This window comes from Eretmochelys imbricata, chromosome 11, assembly GCF_965152235.1.
Source record: "Eretmochelys imbricata isolate rEreImb1 chromosome 11, rEreImb1.hap1, whole genome shotgun sequence".
Classification (NCBI taxonomy): Eukaryota; Metazoa; Chordata; order Testudines; family Cheloniidae; genus Eretmochelys; species Eretmochelys imbricata.
Genome location: NC_135582.1, coordinates 12,608,127 through 12,625,057, shown reverse-complemented (window position 1 = coordinate 12,625,057; position 16,931 = coordinate 12,608,127). Strand labels below are relative to the sequence as shown.

The 16,931-nt window shown below is 44.3% G+C and overlaps 1 protein-coding gene across 1 annotated transcript in view; it reads right to left on the bottom strand.

Annotated features, from left to right (window-relative positions):
• The window catches only part of LOC144272063 (kalirin-like), a 116,968-nt gene that overhangs the window by 57,794 nt on the left and 42,243 nt on the right, over window positions 1-16,931 (bottom strand). The window contains exons 5-7 of the mRNA XM_077829859.1: window positions 8,897-8,963; window positions 7,524-7,627; window positions 463-532 (exon numbers count right to left, since the gene is read on the bottom strand). Of these exons, the coding sequence (XP_077685985.1) occupies window positions 463-532; window positions 7,524-7,627; window positions 8,897-8,963 (241 nt within the window). The remainder of the gene's footprint in view (window positions 1-462; window positions 533-7,523; window positions 7,628-8,896; window positions 8,964-16,931) is intronic.

Below are 16,931 nucleotides of genomic sequence, written 5' to 3'. Positions count from 1 at the left end.
TCCCATTTTGTGCTTTTAAAAAGCTAAAGACTCCTAGCCAGGAAATAAGTAAATGGCTTTCAAATTTTAATTTCACATGTACATGTTCAGCTTGTTGGTCCCAGAATACGAGATACAAGGAAGGTGATGCATATCTTTTATTGGACCAGCTTCTGATGGTGTAAGGGACAAGCTTCACAGAGCTCTTCCCTCAAGTCTGGAGAAAGTAAGCAGAGTATCTGAGCTATATACATGCTCAGTCCCGTCAATCCAAGTAGCAAATGGGGGTGAGGGGGAGGAGAAGGGTGGCCTCTGGTTTTTATGATTTAGGGAAACCCAGCCATTCAGTAGCTGAGGAAACAGAAAGTGTAAGCCTTATTTTATATCTGGATTGAAAGTGTTAATACATGAGCATAGCAATTCAACATGGTCAAACTGAATTTAGAAGGAAGAGACTTTTTCTGAGAACATAGAAACACTCACGTGTTTGATAAAAAGCTGTGCTAAACGCTCATGTTCCTGGAGACATTTTTCCAGTTCAGCCAGGAAAAAACTGAAAGTAAAAAGAAGATCAGCAATCCAGAATAGTTTCCCCTTCCTACCCCCACCACACCTCCCCCCCACCCCTGACGGTATTGACATAATCTGTAACTATAGATGACTGTTATATATTTGCAGCAAATTTTGTACAAAGGATGTTGTGTAAGATGTCTATAGGAAGGTTATGATTTGCTGGGTATGATTATGCTATCTGTATCGTTTTTGTAGTAAAAGTTATGAATATATCAATATGTTTTGATTCTAAAGTAGCCTTAGTAAAGCATTTGGTCAGCTTCTTGAGAAAGGAATATGCAAATTAAATGCTCAATCAAGAAACACTTAACTGACAATGGATCTTGGAAGACTCCAATCCACATAAGAAGTCTTCCTGGGAACTTTCAAGGTAGCATGTGAGCAATGGCTGCCACCCATAAACAATTGAGTCACGCATGGTCATGTGACCTGCCTATGTGACGGCAAACTCCATTTTGCTGTAGTTTTCCAGAGTAAGAACGAAGAGGTGTTCTTACATCTGGAAGAGACTATAAAAGGCAGCTGCCTCATCTACATCTTGTCTTCAATCCTTCATACCTCTGGAGGGTTTTTGCTACAAACTGAAGCTCTGACCCATCCCAGACTGTGGATGTACTCCAGAGACTTGATTTGAACCTGCAGCTTATTCCATCACTGCTACAAGCCTGAACCAAGAACTTTGCCATTACTGTATATAATTGATTCTGTTTAAACAATTCTAGCTCTCATCTATATCTTTTTCTTTTTATGAATAAACCTTAAGATTTTAGATTCTAAAGGATTGGCAACAGCATGATTTGTGGGTAAGATCTAACTTGTATCTTGACCTGGGTCTGGGGCTTGGTCCTTTGGGATCAGGAGAACCTTTTTTCTTTTACATGGGTATTGGTTTTCATAATCATTCATCCCTATAACGAGTGGCCCTGGGGGCAATGCTGGGAAACTGGAGTGTTTAGGCCCTGGTCTACACTACAAGTTTAGGTCAAATTTAGCAGCATTGGATCGATTTAACCCTGCACCCGTCCACATGATGAAGCCATTTTTGTTGACTTAAAGGGCTCTTAGAATAGATTTTTGTACTCTTCCCCCGACAAGGGGATTAGCACTGAAATCGACATTGCCGGGTCGAATTGGGGTAGTGTGGATGAAATTCGATGGCAGTGGCCTCCAGGAGCTATCCCAGAGTGCTCCATTGTGACCGCTCTGAACAGTACTTTCAACTCAGATGCACTAGCCAGGTACACAGGAAAAGCCCTGGGAACTTTTGAATTTCATTTCCTGTTTGGCCAGCATGGCGAGCTCAACACAGGTGACCATGCAGTCCCAGAACTGCAAAGAGCTCCAGCATGGACCGAATGGGAGATACTGATCTGATCTCTGTATGGGGAGATGAATCCGTGCTATCAGAACTCTGTTCCAAGAGACGAAATGCCAAAATATTTGCAAAAATCTCCAAGGGCATGATGGACAGAGGCTACAACAGGGACCTGCAGCAGTGCCACATGAAAATTAAGGAGCTCAGGCAACCCTACCAACAAATCAAAGAGGCAAACGGCCGCTCTGGGTCAGAGCCCCAGACATGCTGCTTCTATGATTAGCTGCATGCAATTCTGGGGGGTGGGCTACTACTAGGCTACTACTAGGTGGGCTACTACTAGGTCTGTGGACACCTGCAAGGGGGAGTCTCATGCAACAGGCATGAGGATTTAGGGGGCCAAGAAAGAGGGAGGATAGCGCACAGCAGGCAAGAGGAGAAACCATTCTCCCCGACAGCCAGGAACGGTTTATCGCCCAGGAGCCAATACCTTCCCAAGGCAGGCTCCTGGACCATGAACCCGGAGAAGGCACCTCTGGTGAGTGTACTTTTGTAAATATAATACATGGTTTAAAAGCAAGCATGTTTAATGATCGATTTGCCTTAAAGACTTGGGATGTATTCGCGGCCAGTACAGCCCCTCCTTTTAAATGGCCAACTCAATGGGTGCTTGGTATGGGAAAGGAGGGTGCTGCTGTTTGAAACCATTCCCACGCGTTATGAAGGTTGAAGCCAAAAGACTGTGGCTTACCATGGCTGCCTGCAAGCCAAATTATGTTGCCGGGCCCTGCGTGTGTGATCTCTCATACCAAACTGGCATGCCCCCAATGTAAGAGGCAAAATACGACCTTGTACCAAAAGCACGTGCTATGTAACGTTAAAAAGAGTCTACCCATTGTTCTCTAAAACGTGTCTTTAAATACTACTCTCCCTTTTTTCCCCCCTTCTGCAACTGCAAATGTTTTTACGCTCCTCCTATCATCTCCGTCCCAAAGGAGATAAGTTGGAAAAAAAAAAAAAAAAGCACGGACTTGCGATGAAACGTTCTGAGCTCATGCAGTACTCCTGCACTGAAAGAGCTCAGCAGAATGCATGGAGGCAAACAACGTCAGAGTCCAGGAAAGCAGAAAATGAACGCCTGGCCAGTCAAGAAACTGGTTTTCAAAGCTTCTCTGATGTGCAGCGTGCCCTGTTGTGCTCTTCTAATCACCATGGGTGTCTGGCTGTGCATAAGCAGTGGCCAGGCGATTTGGTGCAACCTCCCACCCTGCCATAAATGTCTCCCCCTTACTCACACATATTGTGGAGCACACAGCAAGCAGCAACAATGGGAATATTGGTTTTGCGAAGGTCTAACCGAGTCAGTAAACTGCGCCAGCGCGCTTTTAAACATCCAAATGCACATTCTACCACCATTCTGCACTTGCTCAGCCTATAGTTGAACAGCTCCTGACTCTCCAGGGTGCCTGTGTATGGCTTCATGAGCCATGGCATTAAAGGGTAGGCTGGGTCCCCAAGGATAACTATAGGCATTTCAACATCCCCAACAGTGATTTTCTGGGAAGTAAGTCCCTTCCTGCAGCTGTTCAAACAGACCAGAGTTCCTGAAGACGTGAGCCTCATGTACCTTTCTTGGCCATCCCACGTTGATGTCGGTGAAACGTCCCTTGTGATACACCAGTGCTTGCAACACCATTGAAAAGTACCCCCCTTGCGGTTTATGTACCGGCTGCCAAGGTGGTCCAGTCCCAAGATAGGGATATGCATTCTGTCTATTGCCCCACCACAGTTAGGGAATCCAAACTGGATCCTGATCATAGCAGCCCCCACAGTAGATTTGCCCACTCCAAATTGATTCCTGACTAACCAGTAGCTGTTTGGTGTTGCAAGCTTCCAGGGGGCTATTGCCACTCGCTTCTGAACTGTGAGGGCTGCTCTCATCTTGGTATTCTTGCGCTTCAGGGCAGGGAAAAGCAAGTCAAAGTTCCATGAAAGTGCCCTTACGCATGGGAAAGTTTTGCAGCCACTGGGAATTGTCCCAGACCTGCAACACTATGTGGTCCCACCAGTCTGTGCTTGTTTCCCAGGCCCAAAATCAGCGTTCCATGGCATGAGCCTGCCCCATTGCCATCAGGATGTCCAAATTGCCGGGGCCCTGGCTTTGAGAGAAGTCTGTGTCCATGTCCTCATCACTGCGCTGCTGTCAACTCTTCGCCTGCTTTTGCAGGTTCTGGTTCTCCACATACTGCAGGATAATGCGCGAGGTGTTTACAATGCTCATAACTGCCACGGTGATCTGAGCGGGCTCCATGATTGCTGTGATATGCTGTATGCAGGAGAGCAGAGTTGCAGAGGAAGTGGTGGCTGACAACGGAAGCCACAAGAATAGATCTTTACAGAGAACGATGAGAGGACCTGCAAAGTGGATTCATGAGAGCGGAGTTACAGCGGAAGCGGTGGAGGATGATGATTAGCACTGCGCACATTTCCTGAAGAAGAACACATGTACCCAGGAGCCCATGACAGACAACATGGAGAAATTCGCTATTGAGACAATAGCAGCAGAGCAGAGTTGCAGCAGAAGCGGTGGATGACGATGGTTAGCAGTCCTACTGCACCGTCTGCTGCCAGAAGCACCCAGGACACAACAGCGGCGGTGTCCGTGAGCTGAGCTGAGCGGGCTGCACGTTTGCCGTGGTATGGCGTCTGCGCAGAAAAAAGGCGCAAAACGATTGTCTGCTGTTGCTTTCATGGAGGGAGGGGTGACTGACTACATGTACCCTAAATCACCCGCGACAATGTTTTTGCCCCATCAGGCATTGGGTGCTTAACCCAGAATTCCAATGGGTGGCGGAGACTGCGGGATAGCTACCCACAATGCACTGCTCTGTAAGTCGATGCTAGCCACAGTAGTGAGGATGCACTACGACTTAATACGCTTAGTGTGGACATATGCAATCGACTGTATAAAATCGATTTCTAAAAATGGACTTCTATAATATCGACCTAATTTTGTAGTGTAGACATACCCTAAGGAAATTGCTTGTGTGACTTGTGGTTAGCCAGTGGGGTAAAACCAAAGTCCTCTCCATTTGGCTGGTTTGGTTTGCCTTAATAGTAAAGGAATTCCAGTGTAGGGCTGTAACTGCCCTGCTCTAGGCAATCTGTCCTGAATTGGCAAGCTCAGTTGGACCCCACCAGAACCAGCATCATTACACCCACAATTATCCAATCCAGCTAGAGAATTCCACAACAACTGAACGAGAGGGGGAAACCTGGCTTTTTCCTTTAGGTCCATGTTACACCTATCAAAACATTGTTGGGATTGGGGGTGGTGGGGGAAGGAGGGGAGAGAGAAAAAAAAGTCAGGGAAATCAGTTCTTGGATTTTAAGTGTTCACTTTTACTCTGTTCTGTGGTTTTCATTAGAGATGGTTGAAAAATGCCAAGAGACACTCTGCAGAAGTTTGGAGTTATTTAAACCCCCCAACATTAAAAAAAAAATAAAAACCATTTACCAAAAACAACTTCTGAAAACTGAAAATTGACATTTAAAAAAGGTACAGTTGGACAAAACCATGAAGAGTTTTCACCAAAATGAAAACTTCTGTAGAAAATCTTTCATTTTTTGTCTAAGGCTATGTTTAGTCACTAAACATTTTGACTACAAACTAACTAGAGCTGGTCAAAAGTTATCGGTGTCTAAGTTTCAGAGTAACAGCCGTGTTAGTCTGTATTCGCAAAAAGAAAAGGAGTACTTGTGGCACCTTAGAGACTAGACTAACCAATTTATTTGAGCATAAGCTTTCGTGAGCTACAGCTCACTTCATCGGATGCATACTGTGGAAAGTATAGAAGATCTTTTTATACACACAAAGCATGAAAAAAATCGGTGTTTACCACTACAAAAGGTTTTCTCTCCCCCCACCCCACTCTCCTGCTGGTAATAGCTTATCTAAAGTGATCACTCTCCTTACAATGTGTATGATAATCAAGTTGGGCCATTTCCAGCACAAATCCAGGTTCCCCCCCCCACCACAGACCCACTCACCTGCTGGTAAGTCACTTACTACAGGACAGGCCTAACAAAGAAAACAACAGAACGCTACTAGCCGTCACCTTCAGCCCCCAACTAAAACCCCTCCAACGCATTATTAAGGATCTACAACCTATCCTGAAGGATGACCCTGAAGCTGCCATTGTCCGTGGTTCCCTGTTCCTGGCCAATGGGAGTTGCAGGGGGCGGTGCCTGCAGGCGAGGGCAGAGCATGAAGCTCTCTGCCCCCCTTCTCCAGCGGCCGCAGGGACATGGTGCCAGCCACTTCCAGGAGCGGCACGGGACCAGGGAGCCTGCTTTAGCCACGCTGCATCATGGGGCTGGCAATCCCATGGGTCAGACTGAAAGCCCTGACGGGCCGGATCTGGCCTGCGGGCCATAGTTTGCCCAACCCTGTGTTAAAAGATGGAGAGAGATTTCTGTTAATGATTTCTAGTTTATCTATAGTTCTATTGATTTCTTATTGTAATGGAATTTTTGAAGTGCATATCCCTGCCCTGTGAGGCTGGCACAAGATAGCATTAACTCTAAGTCCATTTGCGTCAATATGGGATTTTCAATACAGAAGATCTAGAGGAAATCTGACCTTATTTAGAAAGTCTGGGTAACACTTGACTATTGAATTCAGACATTTATTCCTCTAATCAGGCACCTTGCAACATTTAATTAAAAAAAAAAAAAAAGAATTTGTTGAAACTCAATTCAGTTAAGGCAAGCTCTGCAGCAGTGAGCTGTAGCTGCTGAATGTTTATGAATGCCAGAGTTGAAATGCACTTCAGAGTCAATGGGACTATTGTTCTCGTATGGTTAAAAACCAGCAATAGTTGCTGCTCAAGGTTAAAAGCAAGATGCTGCTCACAGTGTTACATTGTAAATAACCTACTTCTGGGACTTGAAATAAGCATTTATCTTGGGCAGATTTCTGGGAGCTAGTGTCCAGCAACACATCCCCACCCTGAGGAATTCCAAAGCTTTCTTGTGTTTGACCCAACTCCTACGTCAGATTAGGAAACATTGACTGATGCAGCTTTTCCATGTACTGTTTTCTCTTTTCACATACGTGCACCATTCCTTCCACATCCATATCCAGGTTAGCCTGTTTCTGAATTCCAGTCTGAATCTTGTTTTAGTGGGACACATTGCATGGGCTGATTTTTGGAGGTATTGAGCATCCACAAGTCCCAGTATCAAACATTCTTAAATGAAGCCCAGTCAGATTCTTTGAGTGAAAGTTACCTTGAGCCCATTTTTATTTTATACGCCTACCATCCAATGACACCACAGTGTCAACGTCAGGAATCTCCAGCATCAGGATTAAAACCACATTTTACAACCTAAATAAAAAGCTGCCGTTGTTTTCTGAAGTGCTAGTACCCGCTGAAGTCCAGGGGAGTGGAGGGTACTTCGCAGCACCTCTGAAAATCATACCATTTTTATTTGGGACCCAAAGCTTGCAAGTTTGGGCCTTAATGACTTGCACAAAGTCCATTCAAAGTAAATTTGGTAGTAGAGACAGGTATAGAACCCAGGCACCCTGATTTCCAATTCTCTCCCCTTTGGAGAAGTACAGTTGTCAAAGATATCTAAAAATCCAACTTACTCCTTGTGCCAGTCATAAATCTGGTGGATATTGCCAAATACAATCTTGTCTTTCCCTTTCATATCTTCAGTAACCCCTTTTTCTTCTATTCTCTTCATGAAGCCCTGTAGTATGAAAGATCAGTGATTAACTAATGGCCCAGCTGAATAATAATAATAATTTCGTTTTTCAGGACAAGCACAAGTTACATGCCATAACTGGTAGAATCTCTTTCTTTAGAAGAAAACCAGGTACTTAAAACACATGTTATGCAGTTTAAAACCAGACACCCATCTTATATTTTAAAATTACACACTTGCCGTAAAAGAAAAAGCTATAAAGGGATTTATTCTGTAATTTCTCATAAAGGTTGTACAAATCTATTGTAATGTCACTAAAGGGACAAGTACAATTAAAAGTTACATAAGGGGTTTGTCCAAAATTCTTGGATTCCCTGATAAGTGCAAGAAGCCAAACTCGGCACAGATAAGATTCATTTATCAAAAAAAAAAGAAAAGAAAAAAAAAAGTACTTCTTGGGTGCACAAAATCATGTAGTAAATTTAGGGAGAGTCAGAAATGGAATGCTCAGAAGGCATGAGAAATCCTATTTGAGTCTTTGTAGCATTACAAATGTCGGTTTACGTTTACCTCACACTTCATTATCTGAGTAGGAGAACACATGAGTTCTAAAAGCTTGGAAGCCTTTGAAAGCCACCACTAAATTGGTTGGCAGCACTCACTGAGCTAATAAGTTTGCAAAAAGCAAAAGATTTTCCTAGAGGTCACAAGTTTTCAGTGCCTTTGTTTTTTGGTCCTCACCTTGGAGCAACTGGTGTTGTATGTGCTGAAAACCTCTACGTATCAATGGGGCACTCAAAAATTGAAGCATCCAAAATTAATGGACACTTTTGAAACTTTGATATAGTTCCTTTCATCCCAAAGAGTGTTACAAACAAATAACTCAGCTGCTACATATGGGCCTGAGATGAAGTTTGGATCAAGATACCAATTTTTAGAGGTGTTCAAATTTGGAACTTTGGTTTGGGCCCTTCTCTAAATAAAGAGAGTGCCATTATTGATCAGTTCCAGTTTCAGGTAGGATCTCTGTCTAATAGCAACAGGAGAATACAAGAAGTGCAAGAAGAAAAATCTATTCTTCATCACCTGGAAGACTATACTACAGCTGAAAGGATCTCATGTATCACAACCCAAGAGAAACAAGTCAGCCAAGATAAGCCTTTGCACACTTCATTGTAGGTTTTAAATTTAGTATTTAGAAACATTTACTTTAGGCACTTTTTAGCACAGTTTCCAGTTAGGAAGACATCCTTTTGCTGATCTGAGCAATTACAACCAGAGTTTAAAGGTATTAAATTGACTTTTTAAACTCACCTCTACCACGATTCCCAAGTCTTTGACGTAGTCTTTCTCAGTCTGCACCAGCTCATTTAAGACAAACCTAGATAAAAAACAGCTGCATCATTTCTCAATACAAGTTACTGCCTCTCCATCTCTCTCTCTCTCCCCCCCCACACACAGTTTCTAACCAAAGACTACATCCTTATTCCAGTTCACATGACCTAGTTCTCCCTCAACTCAGTTTCATGCATAGGTTCTAAAACAATTTTTATAGCGGGGGTGCTGAAAGCCATTGAACCAAACTGTAAACCTGTACATAATGGAAGCTACTTTAAACCAAGGGGTGCTGCTATACCCCCAGCACTCCTAGTTCCAGCACCTATGACTTCATGGCTCAATAGCTACTGTCTGATGAAAACTTAACCCTGTCAGTTCAGAACATTCTTCATCTGTTCCACAGGTAATGGAAATCCTTCTCACCAGGGGTTTTTTTTTTAATCCTTGGGTAGAGACAGTCAGTTGGTCTGATTATACAGAACAAAAATATAACAAAACACAAAACACCAAACAAAAGCAGTTATTAATTCTAAACTGTTGTTCAAGAAGAGGTTGCACACATGTATTCTACGTAGGTATCTAAAACAGTACCCACAGGAGGGGGCTCTGAGTCTATTTAGATAGAGAAACCAATATAGCTTTCCTCAAGTTAGCACCGATCCTGAAGCAGTTGTAACTACATAGTACTGACTGAGTGAAGGTGTGCGCAAAGGACCATGCAGCAGTCCTACAAATGTCCAGTATAGGGACATCCTTTAGAAAAGTCGCTGAAGTAGCTTGAGCTCTGTAGAGTGGGCCGACAGTCATAATATAGGAAGTAATAATCCACCTGGAGATTACATGCACTGCAACAGCTTGACCTCTCATCCTGTCAGCATAAGAAATAAAAAGGACAAGGCAATAGCTTGAAGTGTTTGGTCCCGTCTAGATAGAACACCAATATTCACCTTACATCTAGAGTATGCAGACATTCATTGAATGCAGCTTCAGGAAAAAATTGGGAAGTATATTGTCTTGTTTAAATGAAATGTCAATACTACATATAAAATGTTTTAGATGTGGCCTTAAAGCTACTTTATCCTGGGGGGGAGGGGGGAGGGCGCAGAGAAGCAGCACATAAGGAGGCCCTGCCACTCTTCTGGGCAATATAATAGCCATTGGGAAGGATGTCTGACAGATGGGGACTAGAACAGGTTGCCAAAGCTGAAATGGAGAACACATCAAAACAGCCAACACAATGTTGGAGGTCCCAAAGAGGTACTGTATCTTTAACAGGAGGAAAGCCAAACAACCCCTTAAAAAAAAAAAAAAAAATCTAGAAATCATGGGGCTGAGAGCCAAAGTTGGAGAGGAGGAGATGTCACCTGGCTAGGGGGATGGATAGCTGATATCACTGCTAAGTGAAACCTCAGGTTGCTTAGCGTAAGACCTGAGGATTTAAGGTGCAACAGGTACTCTACAATGTCCTGAATCTTAGCCTCTGTGGTTGTATTCCATGGAGATTGGACTATACAGAAAAAATGCTTCCATTTCGCCACATTGGTGGGTCTTGTGGATTGTTTCCTATTAAGCAATATTTCTTGAACTGCCACTTAAGTGATTAGGTCAAGCAGAAAAAAAAAAAAAACCTAACATCCATGTTGTGAAGTGCAGTTTGCTGGGATCTGGGTGCAAAATCTGTCCATGTTGCTGGGATGGCAGATCCATGAATAGGGGCAGAGTTGAGAGGCTGTGAAGATTAGAGAACTACACAGTGTTGCCAAGATGATTCCTATCATGCCAGGTTGGTCATGACCCTTTTTCTATTTGAGTATATTCTGGGGGAGGAGTAGGATAGGGAGGAATGCATACATGAAATCCAGTCCCCTATCTAAGAAGAAAGGTACTGAATAGGGAGATTGAATGGAAATCCACTTGAGAACAAAATTGACACCATTTTTAGTTGTCCTTTATTGCGAACAAGAGGACTGTTGGAACACCCACATTTGGAAAAGGGCCTTGAAAACATTGTTCGAGGGAATCTCCTGCGATCCGGGCAGAATCTCCTGCTGAGGGGATAAGCAGCCAAATCTGGGAACCAAGTCAGTCAGTGGCAATGAGAGGAACACCTTTCCTGATGCAAAAAGAACCAAAGCTTCCTGACAAAGCTGATCAGATTGTGCCGCTCCCTGTCAGTTTACGTAGTACATTGCAGTTGTATCGTCATGCAGTATCCAGAATGACAAGCCCTTGATGCAAGGGAGAAACGTGTGGCAAGCCCTGTGAAATTTCCCAGTCTGAGAACCGCAATATGAAGAGTCACTTCATGCTCCATCCATAAAGCATGGATTTGCAGCCACTCAAGATACGCACCTCAACCTATCAGAAAGAGACAAATGACTGTCTTGAATGGAAGCGGAAGGAGAGAAAAAGCGTACCTCCCCCCACCGCACTCCCTCCCCACACACTTGATTCATCCACCACTCCAGGGAACACAGGAGCACCAGAGGTACCCGGATCAACTTGTCTAAGGGTGTCTTTTCAGTTGATAGACTAGCTTTAGCCAAGTTTGAAGGGAGCACACATGCAGCCGGCATATGTCGGATCACATAAGGCTCAGTGGTCTCAGACATGCCCAGACCATGTGGTGGGATGTGATCCAAGGGACAGGCGGTGAATGGCCTGAAACCTATAGTGAGGGAGGAATGTCATCGAGCTTGTAGAATCAAATAGTCCCCACATAGAAAATATGGCCCTAATCTGGATTTGCCTTTATGCAGCATGAGGCTCAGACAAATCAAGAAATGGACGATGAACTGAACATGCTGTTTGGATTTGCCCTGCACCATCTAATTGTCCAAATATGGGAAGAGGGGAATTCCCTTCTTCCTCAAAGAGATCACCACCACCAGGAACATGGTGAATACATACAAGAATGACAGGCCAAAGGGAAGTATTGTGTATCAATAGTGTTGACTTGCTACTGCGAATCTCTGGAACCTCCATGTGACAATTCTACCAAGTCACAGGCAGTAGGCATCCTGGAGATCAAGGGCAGCAAACCAGTCTGTCCTAGATGGCAGTGAATGATTGACACTAGAGAGACCATGCAAAATCTTATGTGCTTGATTAACTTGTGGAAATTTCAAGGATCCAGTATGGAGCGGAGATCCACCTTGGACTTCAGGGATCAGAAAATATCATGAGTAAAACCCCTTTCCCTGATGTGGATGTGGGAACTTCTTCTATAGCCCATAGAGAGAGCAGAATCTGAACTTCTTGACAGAGCACTGACTCATGAGTTTGGTCCCTGAAAAGGGACAGGGTAAGAAGGGTGATTGGAGAGGAACTGGATAGAATATTTCCGTCTCACCAGTCGTCCATTGTTATAGCTTCCCAAGCATTGAGGAAGTGGGACAATCCATCCACACATGGAGGGAGGGGAAATCATAGGAAGATTGCTGATTACAGTATTGCTGTCCTCAAGGAAGAGGTCAAATAGGCTGCTACCCCCAAGAATGACTGAAGAGGAGTATGCTGTGTTGTGGAGCTTGAGGGTCTTCTTCTGTGATGTGCACTTCTGTCTTGAAAACTCGTTCTAACTTGATGGGTACATAAACTGCCTATAACACTCGTGTTGATACTCCTGTTGATGTGGTCTGTATTCATACCACTTGGGTGCTCGAGCATAGACCCCTAAGGAGCCAAAACGGGTACCCAGAGAGCCCTTAAATGAATGTAAAGTCTCATTGGTCTTCTCTGAAAACAAAAAATCCATCAAAACGGGAGATTCTCTATAGTTTGCTGAGTGTCTGGGGTTATGTCTGAGTTCTGCAACCATAAGGTTTTCCTCACTGCTATTGCAGAGGCCATTATCCTAAAAAGTGTCCAGTGTATCAAATACAGACTGGGGGCGGGGGGATGTTTTGCCTATGATGCAGCCTTCAAGGAAAGCTCTGAACTCCTTCTGTGATTCCTCCAGAAGTTTGTCAGTAAACCTAGACATAGCCAAATACAACTTTGTAAACAGGGATGGTAACGGTATCTGCTGGTTTGCTATGTGCATCTGGAGAGAGGATGTGGAATACATTTTTCTCCCGAACAATTTGGCCCTTTTTCACTGGGGGTTGATTTAAGTCTTCCTGGACACGATCTCTCATTGGCAGCTGTAGCCACCAAGGAATTTGGAGCAGGAAGAGAAGAAAAAGCATGCAAAGTCTTGCAACAGGATATGATAATGTTTGTCTGTGAGCTCAGCTGTGGGAGCTAAAAAAGCTGGCATGTGCCATAAAGTCTTTGCTAGATCTAGAAGAGTGTCATTAAATCGAGAGGGCTACCCCTTCCAGGGGCAGACAACTGGAGAATGAATACCAGCTTTGAGTGTTTCTCTTGTACAAGCTCAACTTCTATGCTTAAAACTGCTTCCATTCTCCTCAGCAGGTCTTGAGAGCTTAAAGTCCTCAGGGACCAGAGAAGAGGAGTACGGCATCATCAGGTTTTCAGGTGAGGAAAGGCATAGGTGCAGACTCCAGGGGTGCTTCAGGGCTGAAGCATCCACAGAAAAAAGGTAGCGGGTGCTCACTTACTGGCAGCCGCATGGATCAGTGCCTTCCATCCCTAGCGGTGCTGCCGATAAGCTCCTGCCCCTCCCTCCCCATGCCTCCCACACACTGTGGATTAACTGTCCAGTGGCATGCAGGAGGTACTGAGGGCGAGGGGGAGGAGCGGGGAGAGGAAGAAATGGAGTGAGGTGGGGCTTGGCGGATGGGGTGGAGTAGGAACAGGGCCTGAGGCGGAGCGGGGATCGAGCACCCCCAAGGAACAGAGGAAGTTGGCACCTATGAGGAGAGGGACAGGTGAACTGGAGCAAAGTGATCCTCCTAGGGGGATGAGTGGGGGAAAAAGGAATTTGCTCCTCCTACAATGGGTGCCCTCATAGCACTGGCTGCTCAAGGGGAACAATATCTGCATGTGCTTTCAACCTAGACAGCTCTGAAAGCTGCCTTGCTGGATGGCCTAGTGACCTTCCCCTTGACAGGTTCAGTGAGTCCTGCCTGGGGGAAATAAACACTCCATGGATTCAGCCATTACAGAAGAGCAGAAGACATGGGGACCAGTAGGTGCTAGGCCATGACAATCTGTCTGTGCTTTTTCAGATGCTCTTACTACCAATGTTCTCCTTATAGAGTTGGCCCAGAGGACTTCACCGTCCCCTCCTAATTACAGTTAGTCAACGTGCTGGATGACTCCAAACCAGATCGTAAGTCACGTGAATAGTCCATAGAAATTGAAAGTGCCAAACCTGATTGGGCTACTGGGCAACCAACTTCCATAGCCCAACGCGGGCACCAAGGTAGGTACTGGAGCAGGCCTTGTCTTTGGCACTGTAAACATGCTGAGATGATGGTTGTCATCGTACACCAAAGATCTCAAAGTCCGCGCCAAGGAATAATCTGTAGTTGGTGCCCATGCTGATACATGTTCCAGTAAAGAGGCTGTAGGATCCTAAACAGGCAGCAGAACGGAGGACTGAGCTGAAGTCTGCATAGTGTTCGCCAGAGCCAAGATAGTACCAGGTCCAAGGTGCCATTCAATTTCTTAGCTGAGACCAGCATTGGTACTGCTAACATGCCCTGTACTGGAGTGGAGGATGGGCAGTACTTAAAGCCCAGAAAGCTCTGCATGTCACCAATGCCTAGTACTGAACTAAATTTTAATTAAAATGAAGAAACACTTATCTACTGGGTACCAACTGCTAACTATTAACAAGGAAGGTAGAGAGCTAACTGCAGAAAAAAAGTGAGGCAAACTTCACAGGTAGCACCAGCTCAGGCCAGGGGCAGTGAGAAGGAACTGAAGGGGACTGAGTGGTGCTGCCCTTATATAGTCTCAGGAAGGGCAATGAGGAGACATCAACCCAATGGGTATGGCTGCACAACAAAAACAAACCATTCCAGCTCCAGTGTGCTAGTTGCATTCATATCTAAGAAGAAGGTATGTGCACCACAAAAAGAACTAGACCCTTGTCCAAAGGACCCCCAACTCCACACATGAGAGGGTGCATAGAAGAGATACAGCAGTAACCATAGAATCTCTGTTCAAGTACTTTATAGCCTTGTGGAAGATGAGTATTTTGTTCCCCTAGCAAGCCCTCCCATGAGTAAAGTTCATTTATTCTATCTTAAAGGAACTGGCTTTAAATTTCACTTCTTGAGATTCAATGCTAGGAGAATGAATCCCATTTCCTTTCCAAAGGACTGATCTTATAGTAAATAATGCAGGTGTGGCAGTCAAAGGCTTTATGCTTATTTCAAAGCCAGTAATCCTGGGTAGAGGAAGCTTCATTGCACACAAACTCATCTCAGTCAAACTGATTAGTCACGTACTGTTCTCTACATGACAATTTCAAGAGAGTTCTACCTGTCTTTCTACAGATAGTGTCCCTCTCAATTACACAGAAACAATTTAGCGCTATGAACTAAATTCCATCCAAGTTCAAATTCAATAATGCAATGATGAGACTAACAAGATAGGGGAATGCTTTCATGCCTAGTGTCACATGTATACCTCAATCAACAGTGACCCACTTGAAATGACAGCTCTGTAGACAATACTGTGCTATACGGAAGCCCTTGTAAAGACTGAAACAGAAAAGATAGGCATTCTGAAGAGGAAAAAGATCACATGGGCTAGTGAGAATTCTGAAGATAAGACAAGACATGTTTGGTGACTGGTAAAAAACCTAAAATTATTTGATAAGATTAAGTGCTAACCGAAGTGATACTGTGAGACAGACTTAACCGGTGGGTGAAGGCATTCTGAGCTCATGTCTCAGAACAGAAAACGTTGGTATTCTGTACGATTAAACTCTACAGACAAACTATGAGATGAAACAGCAATGACGCCACCAGGTGCCATTTCATGTGGAAAAACTTCCCTGCCTACAAAAACATCATGAACTAAGACGAAACATTAAAGACAATTCCATAGTGATGTGTGAGGTACAGAACACCTGTGAGACATATGGAGATTGTCATATAGTGTGACGGCAGTGTTGGTCGCACTCATTCATCTTGTTTAGGCAAAGCAGAGAGGAAACTTTCTGTAGAAGAGGTCATGCAGCTTCTTGTTTATTTAACAGCAAAATCCAGCCCCTTTGGGTAGGAGCCATGGAGCGGCAGTGGAAAGGCCAGCTGCTCATGAGTTCCAAGAGCCACTCTGTCAAGTTCCATACTTGTGTAAAATACATGCTGGGCAAACTGCTGCTCCTTTACAAAGCAGCAGCATGTGTCCCTGGGCAAGCATATGCCCTATGCTTCTGTTCCCCTGGCTGACCTACATGTCCCTGTAAGGAATATGCTACACCTCCTTCGGCATGGATATACCAACAGATTTACTAGCTGAGAGGGGAACCCTGCACTTACCACTAGGTAGGACTCCTGTCCTGTTGCTATCCAGGAATGTTGGGTGTTGAGGGAAGAATTGCTCCCTGTTCTCAAGAACATTTCTCCTCTCCATCTACACTTAGGTTAATATGAGGGAGAATCTGGCATTAAGTGTCCATGAGATCAAAATCACAGAACACCAATGGTGGCCATGCTCCAGTGTTCATAGGTCTGAGGGCTAGAATTTAAGCATCCTTCAGGATAAATTGTAACAACCTCTGATGAACAAAGGTGCAGGATCAGTTTTGCCAACGCAGAGATACAAAGCAAAATGGTACATTTACTCTTGCTTCAGGAGCTTAGTTCAGCATCTACACTGCTTAAAATACATTCACTCACAGCTATAGAAGACCACATGGCTTTTCCCCCGCCCCCATCATTTGAAACAGACATTTGTGTTCAAATGTCACTCGATACTTATATCCATTGTTTTACCATGTATGACATGTAATTACTACTTCCAAATTATACATTTAAAAAAAAAAAAAGAAGAAGAGGGACGCTGCCAGAGAACAAGTTCCTTTACCTGTGTTTACTGTAGGTTAGCAAAAATGAAGTCATTTACAATGATGTAATCGTGGGGAATA